The sequence below is a fragment of the Callithrix jacchus genome, chromosome 4 (genome assembly GCF_049354715.1).
Source record: "Callithrix jacchus isolate 240 chromosome 4, calJac240_pri, whole genome shotgun sequence".
Lineage (NCBI taxonomy): Eukaryota > Metazoa > Chordata > Mammalia > Primates > Cebidae > Callithrix > Callithrix jacchus.
The window spans coordinates 149,942,268-149,961,876 of record NC_133505.1 but is presented as its reverse complement, the minus strand read 5'-3'; the positions used below and the strand labels follow the sequence as shown (position 1 = coordinate 149,961,876).

At 40.0% G+C, this 19,609-nt stretch overlaps 1 protein-coding gene across 3 annotated transcripts in view; it reads right to left on the bottom strand.

Moving 5' to 3' along the window:
* Window positions 1-19,609, bottom strand: part of AIG1 (androgen induced 1) — a 255,426-nt gene that overhangs the window by 155,756 nt on the left and 80,061 nt on the right. For 2 of the 3 annotated variants that reach the window (XM_008995175.5, XM_035296888.3), the window contains exon 3: window positions 8,792-8,893. In XM_008995175.5, the coding sequence (XP_008993423.2) occupies window positions 8,792-8,893 (102 nt within the window). Of the gene's footprint in view, window positions 1-8,791; window positions 8,894-19,069; window positions 19,156-19,609 lie in introns of all 3 variants that reach the window. The other variant, XR_013534582.1, reaches the window with a different exon arrangement.

Below are 19,609 nucleotides of genomic sequence, written 5' to 3'. Positions count from 1 at the left end.
TTTTATTATAAAGATCTCAACAGGCAATGACTGTACACTGTAAATGTTTAAAACTCATTTTCCCAATCCCCCAACATCCCCCACCAACAAATTATGAGCACTCCACCCAGGTGACCAGGTGTACCAGTGTGATAATGCTGATATTTGCCACAAGTTCCCCTATTAGCCCTCTCATGACAGTGCCCTAGTGACATTCAAACACACCAGTGAAATCCCCTCACACCTTTTGTTTGTGTACTCTAGTCCCTAAAAAAGGGACTTCTCCATGGGTTTTCTCTCTCTCCCCTCCTCATTTACCTGGCTGAGCCCACTCCCCAGAGCTCCTATACAGGCCCTATGTGGTGAAGATTGCCATGCCTCTTGTCTCTAAGTCCTGTGACTATATATAACAGATACTTTAATTTCTTATGTCTCTCTCAGTGTGATTTGTGTGGCCATAATGGAATGATCCTTACAAACTCCAACAAAGAGAGGTACTCCCCCATTTATAGCACAGGCCGCCAGGCCTACAGTATCATAAACATTTGCAGAAATAGTGAAAAGTTACAGAAGACATCATCAAGATGGCTGACTAGAGGCACCCAGCATTCATCTCCTCCAGTCACATGTGGAACAGCAAGTCCAGTGGAGAACACTGGAATTCAGCAAAGAAGTGACAAAGTCCCTCTGGGGCATGGAGACTTGGGATGGCAGCATAAACAGGGAAGCAAAGCACCTGGCTAGGATTGGCTCAGAGCCCAGAGAGACCTCAAGTACAGGAGAAAGGCAAGCCTAAGATCCCCAGCAGTCCACATTTCCACGCTGGATGCCTGTAGCCCTAACAAGAGGAGAGCTCCCTACCCTCACATATAGGGAGCTACCTGAAAACCATGTGACTGCATTGTTCTAGAGAGGAAATCAAGCTGGGTCCCAAGCCCACAGGACACAGGCTGCCACAGCACATCATCATTTTGAGAGTAGAGCCACCACCTGTGTGCATCCTGGCCTGGGACCCAAAAACCTCTGAATCTCCACATCCTTGGGGTCCCTCCAACATCCCACTACATCCACCCAGAAGGATGCAGAGTCATGATATCAGCTCTGCAGTCAAGACCCGAGCATCTGAGCACACATGCTATTTCATATCCCAGAAAACAGGCAGTCCAATACAGAGGGAAGGCTGCCATGGGGCAGAGGAAGCCAACGCATGCACTCCTCAGAATGCAAGAGCTGCCTGCCTGAATCCTGCTGCTGCTGCCACCAGTAACCCCAACCTCTGCAGTAACAGAGCAGGCACCCCTCCCGTAGGGCTGTGGATCTGCCTGACAAGGCCCACCACCAATGGCAACCTGCTCCCTCCAGGGGAAAAGTGCTGCACACCCACACGTGCCCTCCATGGGCAGAAGAACCAGCCTGGCCAAGATATGCCACCACTGGTGACCCCACCTCCTCCAGCAGCAAAGTGATTTTGTGCCCAAGCATATCCCTCAGGGACACAAGATCAGCCATCCAGGGCTACTGCCATCACCAGGGATCCTGCCCTCTCCAGTGATGAAGCCACCCAGGCCTACTCTTGTCAGATAACCTGCCCACTCCAGCGGAAGAGCTGTCATACACCCATGCTCCCTACCACTGGGGCCCCCAAGCTGATCTGCCTGGTATCCCTGTCCCCAGGAAAGCCGTGCAATAGCCTCTACAAGCAAACACAGCATAGGCCACTGAGGTACTCACAGACACCCATGATGTTGATTATAGCTGAAGAAATCATACAAAGACTGCATTACTGCACCCACGCTGAACCAAAGCCAAAGCACCCTGCCCAACTGACACTTTATGACACATACACAGAAAAACATTTTTCCCTATGAAAGCTACTCCATAAATCAGAAGAGGAAGTGTCCCACCAGATCCACAGATACCAACATAGGGAAACAAGCAATATGAAAAAGTAAGGAAATGTGTTGCCTTCAAAGAAATATAATAATTCTCTAAGTAACAGAACCCAGCGGAAAACCAATCTAAAAACACCTGAAAAAATGCAAAATAACAATCTTAAGGAAATCTGGCAAGATACAAGAGAACACCAATAGACAACACAAATATATTCAATGAAATCCAAAAATTCATAATCTGAGTGAGAATTTTTAAAAAATAGATATAATTAAAAGGAATGAAACAGAAAGGTTAGAACTGAATAACTCAATGAGTGAAATAAAAATAAAATTGAGAACTTCAATAATAGATTAGATCAGGCAGAAGAGTTTCTGAACTTGAAGACAATTGTTTTAAGATACTCCATTCAGGGGGAATGTGGGAAAAATGGTATATAAGAGGCAGGACACTAACTTGCAGCTCTCCCTGAGACAGAGCATATGTGCAGACTCACGTCATGAACTTGCTCCAAGAACTACTGCAGCAACATACTAGGAAAGCCAAGAGAAACTACAGGCCCTTTGAAGGAGGTGCATTGCCACTGCAGGCTCCGTGGGACAGCTGAGGAAGGTAGGCTTGCTTTCTCGGCTAGAAGGCTCGTAGCCTGGGGCAAGTTCTCAGCATGCTCACCAGCTGCCTGGAAATAAACTGCGTGCTGTTGGGGTGGCACGGTGGGAGTGAGCCCAGCTTTTCAATGCAGCAGGCTGCCTGGGAGCTAAGTGAAGCCTGTCTGTGGCTGCTGGCTTTTCCTCACTTCCCTGGTGACCTGTGTCACACAGGAGAAGCGGCCAAAATCCCCCTGGGAACCATAACTCTGTTTGGCCTGGGAACTACACCCCTGATCTCCCACAGCAGCTGCAGCAAGCGCTGCCCAAGAAGACTCTGAGCTCAGATATGCTGAACCCTGTCCCAAGTTAATAGTCTTTCTCTACCCGTCCTGGTAGCCCAAGACAAACAACATAACCTCTTAGCAGCTCTATGGCCCTGCACCACCACCTGAGAAACCTGAATACTTATCCAAAGGTGACCCTAGGGTAGACTTGTATCCTCCATATACTCCAGCAGCTGATGCGCTCTTGAAAGCTCCACCTCCTGGCTGGAGGCCAACCAACACAAAACTACAACCAAGGACCCTCAAGAGTCCACTTCTCTTCCCTGCTTCCTCAACCAGAGCAGGTGCTGGGATCCACAGCTGAAAGACCTGAAGACAGATCATATCACATGACTCTGCAGACACTCCCCATTACCAGGCTGGAGCCTGTTAGCTCCACTGGGTGGCTAGATCCAGAAGAGAAACAACAATCACTGCAGTTCGATTTTCAGGAAGCCCCTTCCTTAGAGGAAAGGGAGAGCACTACATCAAGGGGGCACCCCAAGGGACCAAATAACATGAACAGCAGCCTTGCTTCCCACCAAGATTATTTGATCTTGGTAGATTATCTTTTTGATATGCTATTGGATTCAGTTAGCTGGTATTTTATTGAGGATATTTGCATCTACGTTCATCAGGGATATTGGTCTGTAGTTTTCTTGTCATATTCTTTCCTGTTTTTTTGTTGTTTTTGAAACAATAAACAAAACTGACACACCATTGGGTAGGCTAACTAAGAAAAAAGAGAGAAGACTCAAATAAATAAAATCAGAAATAGAAAAGGAGACATTACAACTGATAACACTGAAATACAGAGGATCAGGAGGGGGTACAGCTCAGGGGTAGAGCACTTGACTGCAGATCAAGAAATACAAAGGACCATAACAGATTATTATGAACAACTGTGTACCAACAAATTAAAAAGCCTAGAAGAAGTGGATAAATTCCAAGACACATATAACCTATCAACATTGAGCTAGGAGGAAATAGAAAACCTGAATAGACCAATAACAAGCAATGATATTGAATCAGTAATAAAAAGTCTCCCAACAATGCAAAGTCCAGGACAGAATGGCTTAACTGCTAAATTGTATCAAACTCATAAAGAAGAACTAACACAAATGCTTCTCAAAATACTCCAAAAAATTAAAGAGGAGGGATTATTCCTAATTCTATGATGCCAGCATTACCATGATGCCAAAACCAGACAAGGACAGGACCAAAAAAATTAAACTATAGGCCAATATCTCTCATAAACATAGATGCAAAAATCCTCAACAAAATACCACCAAACCAAATCCAACAGCACACTCAAAAGATTACATTTATCCCAGAGATGAAAGGATGATTCAGCATATACAAATTAATAAATCTGATACATCTCATACATAGAATGAAGCACAAAAACCATATGATTATCTCAACAGACACAGAAAAAGTATTTGATAAAATTAAATATCATTTACAGTAACAACTCTCAACAAATTAGGTATAGATGGAATATACCTTAACACGATAAAGGCCGTATATGACAAACCCACAGCTAACAATATACTAAACAGAGAAAACTGAAAGCCTTTAAGATCTGGAAGAAGATGGAGCTGAAAATGATGATGAGGCTGTAGAAGTAGCAAGTAGAACTGTGGTTATTAGCAGTTGGGAAGGGTAGCTGGGAGGGGAGGGTATGGACAGGCTGGTTAGCAGACACACAGTTTATAGCCAGATAGAAGGAATAAGTTCCAGTGTTCTATAGCAATATAGAATCAATAACAATAATTTATTGTATATTTTCAAAAAGCTAGAAGAGAGGATTTTGAATGTTTTCAACATAAAGAAATAGTAAAGCTTTGAGAAAACATTTATGCTAATTACCCCGATCATTACACATTATATATATGTTTTGAAATATCACTCTATACCCTGTAAATATATTAAATTATTACATGTATATTAAAATTAATTTTAAATGGTACAAGTAAAGGAAAAAAAATTAAGTAGCTGGTATACAGAGGAGGGAGGGAAGCATTTAAATTTTATAGCATATATATGTGTTACCTATTTAAAGTTAAAATAAGCATATACACTTATGTAAAAAGAAAAGTTACAAATAAAGCTAATGAAGTACTAAATAAAATATGTTTTATCCTCCTATATTGTCAGATGTATTTTTACAAAACAAAATAGAAAATATGTGATTGGATAAGTAATAAAACAGATATATTTATAAGCTATAAATATATCAAAATATTTAATATAATAGGAATATAAATATTCTAAAACTTTATTTTTCTTGCCTTCATTTCAGCAAAATTACTAAATATGCCATTATAATGGAAAATTTCACAAAATCTTAGCTCTACTGATAATAACAATCTAAAAGATCAATTGAAAATAAAATTAATTATAATAAAAATGCACATAATTTGAATTATTTTATTTAAAATATATACATGTAAATAAATGTGAGAATTTATTTATTCTTGAAACAGAGTCTCACTCCTGTCACTCAGGCTGGAGTGCAGTGGCATGATCAAGATTCACTATAGCCTCGACCTCCTGGGCTCAAGCAATCCTGTACCCCAGCCTCCTGAGTATCTAGGACTACAGGACACACCACCTCATTCAGCTAATGTTTTTTTAAGAGACAGGGTTTCACCATGTTACCCAGGTGCTAAGAAATTTTGAATGGACCAATTTACAGATATTTAGAAATGCTATTTTTAAATTAAATATTTAAAAACCAATTAGAATTAAAAGCAAATACAAATTATAATAATTATTAAAACTTTAATATTTAAACAAAGAAGAAAATGCTCATTCCTTTGAAATGTCATACATCTTATGAAAATTATTAATAATTCCAGCCAGCATTTGATGTTCATATTTTAATTACTAGTCTAAAGGATCAGCATCATGTTTATCCATTGTGCATCTAGTTACACAGAAACAGAATTCAAGTAATGTAAATTGTTTAATATTGTAAAATACTCCTCAGCCATCGTGTGCAACTTCTTTTTTCTCAGTAATTCTGGAACTATGAATTGGAACATGAGGACAAGCCAAGAACTGGTCATTTATCTTTATTAGGACACGAAATTCACTGTGAAAGAAGCTATTGAGCTCATATGATCTCACAGGATTTGACATATTAACTAATTTATCTTTTCCCTTTCCTAAATATTTGTGTCATTAAATTCCTCCTTGTGTTTCTAAGTAGTACTTGTCTCCAGGAGTAAGAATTTTAAGACATCAAAGTGAATCAAGGGAAAATTAAGAGAGAAGTCCAAGTTCTAATGGCTGCATACATGCTTAATAGGCCATTTGTTCAAAACATTAAAAATTTAGAATCAGGATCCACAAAGGTTGTGATTCATTCTCTGGCATGAAGGTAACATTGTGCAGTTCAGGCCTGTTAACAATAGGCCAAAGTGTCCAAGACTTTAATTCTATAGCGTGTGATGCAATTATTTGTTGTCAGCAGAGTCTCTTCTAATGTCAACTGGAGGCCGCAATTTCAGGAGTCTCCCTTTAATACATACAATTTGGACACTCTAATTAGAGTTATCTAGGTGATTTACTCTTCCTCATCTTTGGAGATGTCACAAAGGATACTATTTGTATAAGAATATGTCTGCTTTTGGCCAACCTGCTACTGACTGAGCACACAGTAATGTTTTTCGGTGTAATGACTGAAGTGACAATTTGCAAAGCCTATTTCCATTTCTGGCTCAGATTTTGGAGGTCATGAATTTCATAATATCTTTTTCTTAAAAATACCTACCTAATTATTGACTGGTTTATCTTAGACAGCTGAAATATGCTAAACACTTCGAAACTAAACTTCAACATACCCTCAAGATGTTTCTCTTATGCTTTGTTGACTTACTGTTGTAAAAGCTATACAATATTATAATTTTTATCAAGAATCAATTAATGTTTTGCCTGTTTAGATAAAATGTGGCCACAGATAAAATGATAAAATGTGAACCCCAGATAGGCCTGGATTCAGATCCCACTTCTACCATGCTGAGCTAGGTCATTTGGGCAAATTATATAATGTTTCTGAGATTCAGTTTCTTCATTTGCAAATGAGATCATCTGTAGTGCCATTGTGAAAATTTAATGATACAATCACTGTTGGGTGCCTGGCACCAGTACATTCTTCAAAAAAAAAAAAAACTGTAGCTATGTAGCTGGCAAAGAATTATGGAAATTGGCTATAGAGAATTCATTCATCAATTTAATAAATATGTATTGATCCCAATGTATGCCAGACAACTGGGCAAACTGCATGGAATTCAAAGGCTGTTTTGCACTAGGAGCTTAACATTTTTGTGGGGATACAGACATGCATAATAGAGATAGGAAAGTGCTGTGCAAGCACAAGTAACGGAACAGCTAACTTTGCTGGGGGAGTTAGAAACGGCTTCGTAAAGAAGATAGGAACTAAGCTAGCAGGATGAGAAGGAATTTGTCAGGAAAGATTGAGAAGGGCATTTGGGGCAGAAGATTGCAAAGGCACGGAGTTACAACGTGCTGTTCACATGCAAGGAAAGTAAAAAAGTTGGAGAGGGGCATAGTAACCATGCCAGGCCCCTTGGATGGCTAAATTGAACTGACAAGACCCAGCTGATGTGTTTGGAAATAGACCAGAGGTGCCATGTTAATCCTTCAAGAGTGTGGCTCTAAATGAACTCAAAGAAAAATCCAGTTCTCTGAGATGCGTCACTTTTGATGCATTGGCTTAAGAAAGGATTGATCCAAACCCTTAGCTACAGTAATGTTTGTTTGTTAGACACACCGCTTTTCTTCAAATATACCAAAATTGGGGGCAGAGGGAAACTGTTATTTTGTACCCAAGACTTATGATTTCCAGTTCTGTTCCCCTATAATTTCTTGTGATATGCTGCCCTTTTCACCAGGAACACCTTGGAACATATTCTAGAAACTGCTGTAACCAAAATGCATGCTTCTTAGCTAATAACAAATGGAGCTCAATTCCAAAAGCTGAAAGAGAAGATGACACAAAATTTCACTGCAGAAAATATATCCTCAAATGTTGTAAAGTGATGTGAAAAGCATCCAAAACACTGGCTTTGAAATTAGTGAGGGTAACATCAAGGCAAAAGCATCAGAAAGAATTAGATTGAGAAGAAGGAGAAGGCCTCAAAGCCACAGACAAATACCCAGACTGGTGAAGAACCCAATGAGGCAAACCATTCCATCGTTAAAGACACCTCCAAATGCCTGCAACAGATCTCCGAGGGAAAATCACAGCCTTGCTGCCCATCTGGGGGATGCTGTCCAGCGGCAGAAGTTATTTCCAACACAATTCTGTGGATGTGAGGTGCAGGTGGAGCAGAGGACTGGTGGCTGTGTAGGTGGGAATCTGTCCTTGGGCTCTGAGGACAAGTCTTCCAATGGCAAGGGAATTAAATTCATCCCAGAATTGGCTAGTTATATTATTTAACACTACTGACACACCCACCTTAATAATCTGTGAATTCATCTACTACATAGTTTGAACAATGACTGAATTCCATGGGAAGAAGTTTTGATTTATATTCAGTAAATATTAGAGTATTCTCTAATTTTTTTTTTCTTTCTTTTTTTTTTTTAATTTTTTATTGGATTTTAGGTTTTGGGGTACATGAGCAGAGCATGCAAGACAGTTGCGTAGGTACACACATGGCAGTGTGCTTTGCTTTTCTTCTCCCCTTCACCCACATTTGGCATTTCTCCCCAGGCTATCCCTCCCCACCTCCCCCTCCCACTGGCCCTCCCCTTTTCCCCCCAATAGACCCCAGTGTTTAGTACTCCCCTCTCTGTGTCCATGTGTTCTCATTTTTCATCACCCACCTATGAGTATTCTCTAATTTTAATCTCTCATTATAATCTTCCAAGATTTCATGGCTTTTAAGTAAATTCTATGGAAGATCTAATAGCAGATAATAGCTGTTTAATAGATTTTTTAAAATAAAAGAAAGCCATTTGTTTTAATTTACTCACCATTCCGTGATTCAGCCACCCTGGGATAAAATTATCCAGCAGCTTCGGGTATATCATCTCTCTGTCATAGGCGTAAATGATCCAGAACACCGCTACAACAAACTGGAAGGAAAAAGAACTCTCTTATTTCAAGGTCATCAACTATCCACAACATACAATTTGTTGGTTAACAACAGTTAAAAGAACCCAACAGAATTTGGAATCTATGGTGAAAGGCAGATCGGTAAACCAGCTAATGATTGGAAACACAGTTCTAGCTTCATTCCATTAGTAGTAAAAGTTAAGGTGCCTCTTCTTTCTGATTTCCCAATTGTGTTCTTCCAGGCAAAGGGATCTGTTTCTGAGGGAGAGAGAAGAGGCCTGTATCCATGAACAGCTCCGTTTCAGGGCTAATTGTGCTGGTTTGATTCCTCTCAAGAGGGTTTAAAAGTTCACTGGTGGTTTTTTCGGATCCCATTCCCCACTATCTAGAGTTAGCACACACTCAGGAAACGGCAGGGTATGTCCCTTTTCCTTGAATCCATCATGTGGTTTAAATTAATCTCCACATTCTCAAATTTCCACTTCACCACTAGCAGCATTGAAACCACTGCTATAAAATCTCCAAAAGTCACATTTCCAGCAAATGTATTAATTTATACAGACTAAGCAAGGGCTTTAGCGGCACTGAGAAACTGGGTCCATGGAGGGTAAAGGAAGATTCCTAATTCTCTTGGAATAACTTAGAAGTTCATCTGGGTTCCAAAGGTTTGTTTTGGCCCAACAGCAACATAATCATCAAAAGAGAATAGAGTACTCAATGTATTATTTTACCCTCTTCCAACTAATGGTGAGAAAAGAAGTTCAGATAAAATAATAAATGGCTAGAGGTCTTAACCTTCCACACTGAATTTAAAAGAAAAAGTGTATGTTTTTGTAAATGTCAAAAAATGTAGCATAAAAAAGGGAACCATCCCACAGGAAGAGATTAAAGTCTCTGTAGTGATGTCTCAACATAAAAAATGCTGCAAAATGGAAAAATACAGCATGAATATTAAACAGAAACAATTTCTATTCATTTTATAGCTCATCCATGCTCCCATATTTTATTAATAAGAATAATAAATAGTTTCATGCCACTTCAAATTGGTGGCTTTGGTAGGTTGGTGGAAGTAAAGGCCAGAATGCAAGAGATTTAAGTGTTGGTAGGTGACAGGTAGAGGCAGTAAGACGTGACTCCTGATTCATGGTCATGGGCAGTGAGGGAAGGCAAAGGAGGCCGGCTGCCTGAGACATGTAACAGGGATTAGGAGGGTGTGTATGCTCTTACAAAATAGCAAATCCAGGCAATATTTTGATTGGCTAGAAGTCAGAGTAAAAGGAGATAGAAAGAGAGGGAATGACTGATAAGCAAAGCCCAGGAAAAGAAAGGGATTAGGATTATAAACACAGATGAAGCATCCTTCCCTTTAAAGTGAAATGCAAGCACTTTTGCTGACAGTTGGAAACACAGCTGAGCACAAAGAGTGGATTTGGGGCACTGCTGTGGATAATGTGCTAGGAAGTCCATAAAATATTGAAAAGGAAGACTATCATGAATCAGGAGGGCCCAACGGAGATCGAATAACAAGATTTTGTAGTGGAACCAATCAGGATGTATTCCCTGGCTGTCTTGAGGTCTGTGAAAATGAGGATTTAGGAAAAAGGGTTTTAGAAAACTTGAGGATCGTAGGATCTTGTAGCACAATGGCTTGAGTAAAGGACAGATAATAGGTTGAAAATTAGGGATTCTGTGAGATCAGAGTAATGTCTTTAAGCAACTGGCTATTGTTTCTAACCTGGTACTTGGCAAGGAGTGATTACCAATGAATCACATGACATATCACACATGCAGATATTAGTGACAGATAGTAAACAATTAAAGATAGCCATTCCTGTTTTCACTTATTTTGCTGCATAGATTTGATAACTCTAAGTGACACCATTCCAATTAGGGTTGATTATGTATTCCTATGCTAGGGAGACACCGGCAGGCATCATGGCAGCACTACTCCGCCCCATGATTTCCAGGCACAGATATTCAAAGTGGGTCAGCAGCACTCATGCCACTTGAGAGCTTTTAAAATGTGCAATATCCCAGGCCTCCCTCTGATCTGCTCTGATCCTGCATTTCCATAAGATCCTATGCATATACAAGTTTGACATGTTCTGCTTGGGGTGGCTCTATTCCAGCCACCTTGAGCCTCCTCCCTTCCCACAGAGTGAAGAGATCCCATGGGCAGGTGGCTTGCCTATACAGAACATGCTCCTCTTCAAGACCCCCTTTGCAGGGACATGGATGAAGCTGGAAACCATCATTCTCAGCAAACTGACACAAGAACAAAAAAACAAACACTTGCAGTGTTCTCACTCATAAGTGGGTGTTGAACAATGAGAACACAAGGAACAAGAAGGGGAACATCATACACTGGGGTCGGTCGGGGGGTTGGAGAGTAGGGGGAGGGATAGCAGGGGTTGGGGGTATAGGAGAGGGATAGCATTAGGAGAAATACCTAATGTAGATGACAAGGTGATGGATGCAACAAACCACCATGGCACGTGTATACCTATGTAACAAAACTGCACTTTCTGCAATGTGTCCAAGAACTTAAAGTATAATAAATAAATAAATAAAAGAATGTTAATAAGTAAATAAAAATAAAATGTGCAGGATCACAGGTCTCACTCTGATCTGCTCTGATCGTGCATTTCAGTAAGATCCTATGCACATACAAGTTTGACATGTGCTGTTTGGGGAGGCTCTATTCCAGCCACCTTGAGCCTCCTCCCTTCCCATGGAGTGAAGAGATCCCACAGCCAAGTGGCTTACCTATGCAGAGCATGCATGTCTTCCCTTCAAGATCACACCTGAAGTAATCGTGAGCCTGGAATTCCTGCCCACATAGTCATGAGTATGCCTCAGGGCATTTGTGGACCTCCTCCTCCGGTCTGACCTCAAAGGTAGACTGTGCAATAAAAGTGTGTTTGCCTTAACCTGAATGGTGGTTAAGGCATGTCTGGTTCTGGAGGGTGAGGACCAAAGGTTTGCATATGGTCTGGGTGTCCAAACACAGGTATGAAGCCACTTCAGTCCTGGATGAAGCCACTGGTGCAACTCTCTTCACCTTTGCCATATAACATAACCTAACCAAGTGAGTGAAATCCCATCGTATTCACAGGTCTCTCCCATACTCGAGAGAAGGGGATTGTACTCACTGATGCAGCAGGGGATGGAATCTTGGTGTCATGTTGGAATTTTGCTTATCAGAGGCTCCCACTTCCTTTCCAAATTGTTTTGACTGTTTTAAGTCCTTTGCATTTCCATTTAAATTTTAGAATCTCTGTTTGTTAATTCATACAAACATCCTGCTAGAATTCTCAAGGTGACTGTTTGGAGAGAGCTAACATTTTAACAATATTGAATCTTCCAGTCCATGAAGATGATTTGAATCTCTATTTACTTGGGTCTTCTTTAATTTCCCTCAGCAATGTTTGTGGTTTTCAATATACAGATACTGCATATATTTTATTGAACCTATTCATAAACATTTTTGTGATGCTATTGTGGAGAGTATTATAGATATAGATAAAGATATTTTCTTTTTGACATGGAGTCTTGCTCTGTCATGCAGGCTGGAGTGCAGTGGCACAATCTCAGCTGACTGCAACCTCTGCCTCCTGGGTTCAAGTGATTCTCCTGCCTCAGCCTCCTGAGTAACTGGGATTATGGGCTTGCACCACCACGCCTGGCTAATTTTCGTATTTTTGGTAGAGATGAGGTTTCACCATGTTGATCAGGCTGATCTAGAACTCCTGACCTCGTGATCTGCCTGCCTTGGCCTACCGAAGTGATGGGATTACAGGCATGGGCCACCGCGCCTGGCCTAGTATTACATTTTTTTCATTCTTTTTCGCTAGTTTATAAAAATGAACTGATTTTTGAATATTGGCATTGTATCTTATGCCTTTCCTAAATTCCTGTAGTAGTTCTAGTAGCTATTTTAGAAATAGCTTTGCATTTTATACTTACACAATCTGCAAATAAAGACAGTGCTTTTCCCTAACAATTTTAAGTATTTTACTTCAATTTTCTTTATTGCACTGCCTGTGACCTGCAGCGATATGTTGAATAGAAGTGATGAAGAGTGACCATCTTTGCCTTTGTCTCTATCTTAGGGAAAGTGTTCAGTCTTTTCACATTTAAGTCTAATATTAGCTGCAGGCTTTTTTTAGTTGTCTTTTATCAAGTTGAAAACAATCTCTTCTATTCTTACTTTATTTGAGAATTATACACACAATGAATGAGTGCTGAATTTCTGAATTTTTTTTAACAAAGAGAAAAAAGAAAGAAAGAAAGAAGAAGAAAGAAAAGAAGAAAGAAAAAAGAGAAAGAAAGAAAAAGAATGAAAGAGAAAGAGGAAGAGAAAGAGGGAGAGAAAACGAGAATCTTGCTCTATTGCTCAGGCTAGAATGCAGTCTAAAAATGGGTATTAAAAACCTCTTTTATGCCAATAAATGTGCTTAACAATGGAGACAGGAAGGAATAAGGGAGGAAAATAAACAAGCAGCCAACCAATATTTCATTTAAACCTGTGAAATGCTATGCAATTGCTGAGGAGTGATTTACTTCCAATTTTGTGGTCACTTTTAGAATAGGTGTGATGTGATACTGAGATAAATATATGTTTTATGGATTTGGGGTGGAGAGTTCTGTGAATGCTAATTAATTTTACTTATTCCAGGTCTGAGTTCAAGTCCTGGATATCCTTGTTCATTTTCTGTCTCTATCTGTCTAATATTGACAACGTAGTGTTAAAGTCTCCCACTATTATTATGTGGGAGTCTAAGTCTCTTTGTAAGTCATTAAGAACTTGCCTTATGTATCTAGGTGCTCCTGTATTGGGTACGTATATATTTAGGATCATCAGCTCTCCTTGTTGCATTGATCCTTTTACCATTACGTAATGTCCTTCTTTGTCTCTTTTGGTCTTTGTTGCTTTAAAGTCTATTTTATCAGAGACAAGAATTGCAACTCCTGCTTTTTTTCTCTCTCTCTCTCCATTTGGTTAGTAAATCTTCCTCCATCCCTTTGTTTTGAGTCTTTGTGTATCCTTGCATGTGAGATGGGTCTGGATGCAGCATACCGATGGCTTTTGGCTTTTTATCCAATTTGCCTGTCTGTGTCTTTTGATTGGGGCATTTAGTCCATTTAAATTTGGGATTGATATTGATATATATGAGTTTAATACTGCCATTTAATGCTGGCTGGCTGTTTTGCCTGTTAGTTGATGTAAATTCTTCATTATGGTGATGCTCTTTACCTTTTGGTATGTTTTTTGGAATGGCTGACACTAGCTGTTCCTTTCTATGTGTAATGCTTCTTTCAGAAGCTCTTGTAAAGCAGGGCTGGTGGTGATGAAATCTCTGAGTACTTGCTTGTTCGCAAAGCATTTTATTTTTCCTTCACTTATGAAGCTCAGTTTGGCTGGATATGAAATTCTGGGTAGACAGTTCTTTTCTTTAAGGATGTTGACTATTGGCCCCCACTCTCTTCTGGCTTGTAGAGTTTCTGCTGAGAGATCTGCTGTGAGTCTGATAGGCTTCCCTTTATGGGTAATCTGACCTTTTTCTCTGGCTGCCCTTAGTATTTTCTCCTTCATTTCAATCCTGGTGAATCTAATGATTATGTGCCTTGGGGTTGCTCTTCTTGCGGAATATCTTCATGGTGTTCTCTGTATTACCTGGAGTTGAGTATTATCCTGTCTTGCTAGGTTGGGAAAGTTTTCCTGGGTGATATCCTGAAGAATATTTTCCAGCTTGGATTCATTCTCTTCGTCACATTCAGGTACACCTATCAAACGTAGATTAGGTTTTTTTCATGTAGTCCCATATTTCTTGGAGACTTTGCTCATTCCTTTTTAGCCTTTTTCACTAGCCCTGTCATTTCATTTTATTTCATTAAGTTGGTCTTCGACCTCTGATATCCTTTCTTCTGCTTCATCAATTCAATTGTTAAAACTTGTGCATACTTCTCATATTGTGTTTTTCAACTCTATTAATTTACTTATATTCCTCTCGAAACTGTCTGTTCTCGTTAGCATTTCATCAAACCTTTTTTTCAAAGTTCTTAGTTTCTTTGCATTGGGTTAGAACATGTTCTTTTAGCTCACAGAGGTTTCTTATTATCCACCTTCTGAAGCCTGATTCTGTCAATTCATCACACTCACTCTCCATCAGGCCTTGTTCCATTGTTGATGAGGAGCTGCAATCCCTTGTAGGAGGAGGGACATTCTGATTTTGGGTATTTTCAGCCTTCTTGCACGGGTTTCTTCCCATCTTTGTGGATTTACCCACCTGTCATCTTTGTAATTGCTAACTTTCAGATTGGGTCTCTGAGTGGACGTCCAGCTTGTTAAGTTTTTTCTGTTTCTTAGTTTTCCTTTGGCAGAGGCCTCTCCCCCACAGAGCAGGACCTTTCCAGGTTCAGCTGTGCTTGCTTTGAAACTCTCAATCTTCAGCACTTCCTATTGCTGTTTTTCTTGTGGGGGTGGGACCAGCCGAGCCCGATCACCTGGCTCCCTGTCTCAGAGCCTCTTCTTCTTTTCTTTTTTTAGTTGAACGATCAACTCTCTCCCAGGTGTTCCAGTCTCCTGCTGAAAAGGCACTGGAATCTGTGCAATTTCCCCTGCGGTGACCCAATGTGCTGGCTGAAACAGTGGCATTGAGATTCTTGGTGCTTTTCTGCCCGGGAATCTCCCAGTCTGGCTCCCCACTTCAGTCCCCTTTTCAATCAGCTGAATGGGAGACTCTGCCTTCCCGGAGCTCCAAATGCCAACTAAAAGGGCACCCAGTCCTGTATACTCTGTACTGAGAACTGCTGTGCCAGGGTGCCAGCAAAACAGTCGTGCCTGCCAAAAGAGTTCCTCTGGCGACCCGTGGGGCTCCTCTACTGGGAATCTCCTGGTCCGTGGGCAACAAAAATTCACCTGGAAGTGTGGCGTCCACTCCCTCGCTGCACTTTCACTGGGAGCTACAGTCACAAGCTGCTGCTAATTGGCCATCTTGGATCTCTCTCCTGAATTTCTAAATTTTTTCAGATTTTTTTTGTATCTTGAGATGATCATATAGTTTTTCCTTTTTATTCTGTAAATATGGTGAATTATATCAATTTATTTTGAATGTCAAACCAACCTCACATTCCTGGTCATCATGTATTTTATATATATATTGTATATATTATATATACAATATATATATAATATATATTAATATATATACTATATATTGTATCATATATACTATACATGTAATATATAAATATATAATATGTTATATATATTACATATAAAAACGTAATATGTGTAATATATATAATACATATAATAATATTACATGTTTTTACTGGATTCAATCTGCTGACACTTGCAAAGGATTTTCTTTTCATCTCTGTTCATGAAGTATACTGATCTATAATGTTCTTTTCTCATGATGTCTTCACCTAATTCTGGTAATAGTATAAATTCTAGAATAAAAAAATGAGTTGGGAAGTGTTTCCTCCTCTATTTTATGAAGTTCTTTGTGCAAGATTAATACAATGTATTCCTTGTGCAATTGATGTACTTCCCTAGTAAAGTCATCCATACTTGCAATTTTTCTTGTGGGTAGATTTGTGAATTCATTTTCTTTAATAAATATAGGGCTGTTTGGGCTTTCTACTTTTGCTTGAGTTGATTTTGGTCATTATTGTCTTTTACAGAATTTCTGTATTTCATCTATGTTTTTGAGTATATTTGTTCTTAATATTCCACCACGGAAACTGGCAAACGCCATGAATCAGGTATTTTTTTCCCTAGAGAGGCCATTGCTAAATATTTACTAACATACCACTGTTGGGAGCTACTTTCTGTTAACCACTTGTAATCATTCATAGCATCCACAATACATGAGACTCAGTGTGAAGCCTTGGTCAGTACTTTGATCCCTACCATATATTAAGGGAATTATATGGGTTATTAAAGGTGAAGTGACTTTCAAGAAAGTGTTAGTTACCTTTGTAAGTGTAATACTAGAAGGTCAGGAGGCACAGCTAACTGAGTAATCAGTCTTCTAAATAATTCTTTAGATATAAACACAGCACAGATGGTAGCTTCTTGGCTTCCCACACTGATATCCTCCTGATAGTATAGCCATCAGCAAACCCAAAATAAATTTGAACTCTCCTACCAGGGCATGGATATGGAACAAAAATAGTTTCTCTTGGACAGGCTAAGTGATACTGAAACCTTCCACTGTTGTAAAGAGTGCCTTCTCTGGCCAAGAGCAATGGCCAAGCTATTCCTCATCCTACACCTGCTGCTTCTTGGCTGCCAGGACCAGAATACTGTACTTGAACTGAGAGTGGAAGGAGCACAGTCACTTTCCAGTCCTTTAAGCTTTGAGACAAAGTACTTGAGTGACAGGTAGTCATTGATGTCTCATTTGAGCCCCCAGAACTACTAGAAATTAATGCAAAAAGGAACTGGATTCAAAGCTTGTTTCTTTTTGAAAGAAGTCTCTCACATGGAGTCTGACAGAAGCTGAAACTTCAGCTTTAGTCCACTTCTAAGAAGCTTTACTGATTAATGGGAAATTCTTTTAGAATTTAGTATGACCAATTAGAATGCAAAGAATGTGGGAGAGAAATTCGCCATGAAGAAGGCTAAAAGGAAGAGTCCCTTAGCTATAGACTGGTGTATAAAGGCTGATAGCATCATCTCAAACATTCACTGTTGAGGGAGGGAAGGAAGGAGGAAGAGGGGAAGAAACTGATACATCTTTAAACTGTGCAGCTTCAGCTAGATACAATCCTATAACACATTCCCTTTTAAAACTGCTATGTCAGTACTCAGACTTTACCAAATACTGATAGGAAAAGATTTAAATTTTGTTTGGGGCTCTATTACCTTGCCTCTAGATTTCTCTTTCCTAACTTACTTTCCAGTCAATCCTTTCTGCTGCAGAAGGGTAATCTTTAGAAATGTTTCCAATTGTGATTTCACTTTGCAAAACATAGGAAGCTTGGGCATGAGAGTAAGCCAGGTGTGCATGCTATATGGCTTTGCCTCTGATGGCCCCATGCAAAGAGTGAGCGTCTCCTTCAACACAGCCCTTGCCTTCTCACTTTCCAGATCTATGGAATCCTAAGTGTACAAGTCCTTTCCTTCCTGCTTCAACCATATCCTTAAATTCAGAAACACACAGTGATGCATATAGGGCTCGCTAAAATGTCACAGTCTCCTTTGTTCCAGAGGACAACCAGTTTCTAGGATTCATTTCTAAAAGCATGACATGGAATTCCTCTCCTTAGAATGTGAGTCTGTGAGTTGTGTTATTTTTTTATGCTATGCATTCTGCCCAAATTATGTTAAAACTAGAATCTCCATACAGAGAATTGCCAAAGCATGTGTTGATGTTATGATCTTTTTTTCCATGGGTTTTAACTGTCATCTTTTTGGTACATTTATAATTTATCCGTATTTGTCTACGTTTCTGTTCTTCATCATCTCTACTGACTGAGGAAGTAATGATAGAATGGAAACCCAGCTCCTTCAGACACCTACATGATCTGGTTCCTGCCTTACTCTCCAGCCTCGGTCTCTGCCATGGTTTCTTTTGCACCTTCAAGTCAAACTGGTGACTTGTTTGTTCCTGAAAATTATTAAGCTGTTTTCTGTTTCAGGGCCATAGCATTTTCTACTCTGTGCCAGGAATGCTCTTCCCCTCCTTTCACATGGCTGGATTCTTTGTTCTTTCAGGCCTAGCTGAAACAGCACCTCCACATGGAAACCGCCACTAGAACGTCCACTGCTCTGTTATTGTCTATTACAGAACCTGGCAGAAAACAGGCTCTTGCTGTCGCTGCTGCTCATTTTTTCCTTGTTTTGTGGCTTCTCTATGATAAAGTAAAGTATCAGAGAACAGGAATTGATTTGTCCTGTTCATTACTTATTCCCCACTGCCTGGCATATAGCATGAATGTGATAAAAATTTGCTGAATAAATGAATAAAGTATATTGCTGTTCCTTGTACACACCAGACTCCATATCTCCCACAGGAACAAGTACCATTTTACTTCTTTTCTTCCGATCGACCTAAAATTCCTCCTGGATGTTCCCTGCGGATTTTTGTCCTTCTATATGTAAGGAAGAAATCTCCTTCTTTCCAGGCTACTCTTATGGCCCAGCCTTTCTCAGATCACCTATCAGATAGCTCCTTCCTTACCTGCTTACGTCTTCTATCATCCTGTAATAATCCTTTGGACTGAAAGTGCAGGACTGAAAGCTCTCTTTCCTGAAGTCAACCAAAAACTAGAAGAATGAGAAACAGAGGTGAAACTGATGAAAGTAGGAAGCACCCATAATCCAAATCACTCTTTAAAAAGGGTGCCAAGCTTTTTAAAGTTAGGAGAATTAATCGAGGACATGGGGAGACTGACAGAAGAAACAAGATCCCACAGCTCTTTGGCTGAGTGAGCGGAACAGACAGCTCTTTACAGGTGGCAAATCCCGAAGGACATTAAATGACCCTTGCTGGGAACATGAGGTCTCGATGCATGGGAGCACTGGGGAAATGCTCTGATCTCTGCTTGGTGTTAGGGGTCAGAGGTGATGATGTTAAATGTGGAAACGGGCTAGTGTGTCATCTCTGTGGGTGTATTAAGGTCAACAAGAAAAGCGTGGTGGTGACAAGCCTGAACATATGGCTCATGCTCAGCTGATGGGGACCAAGCTTTATGTCACCATCCAAAAGAGTTGTGATAAA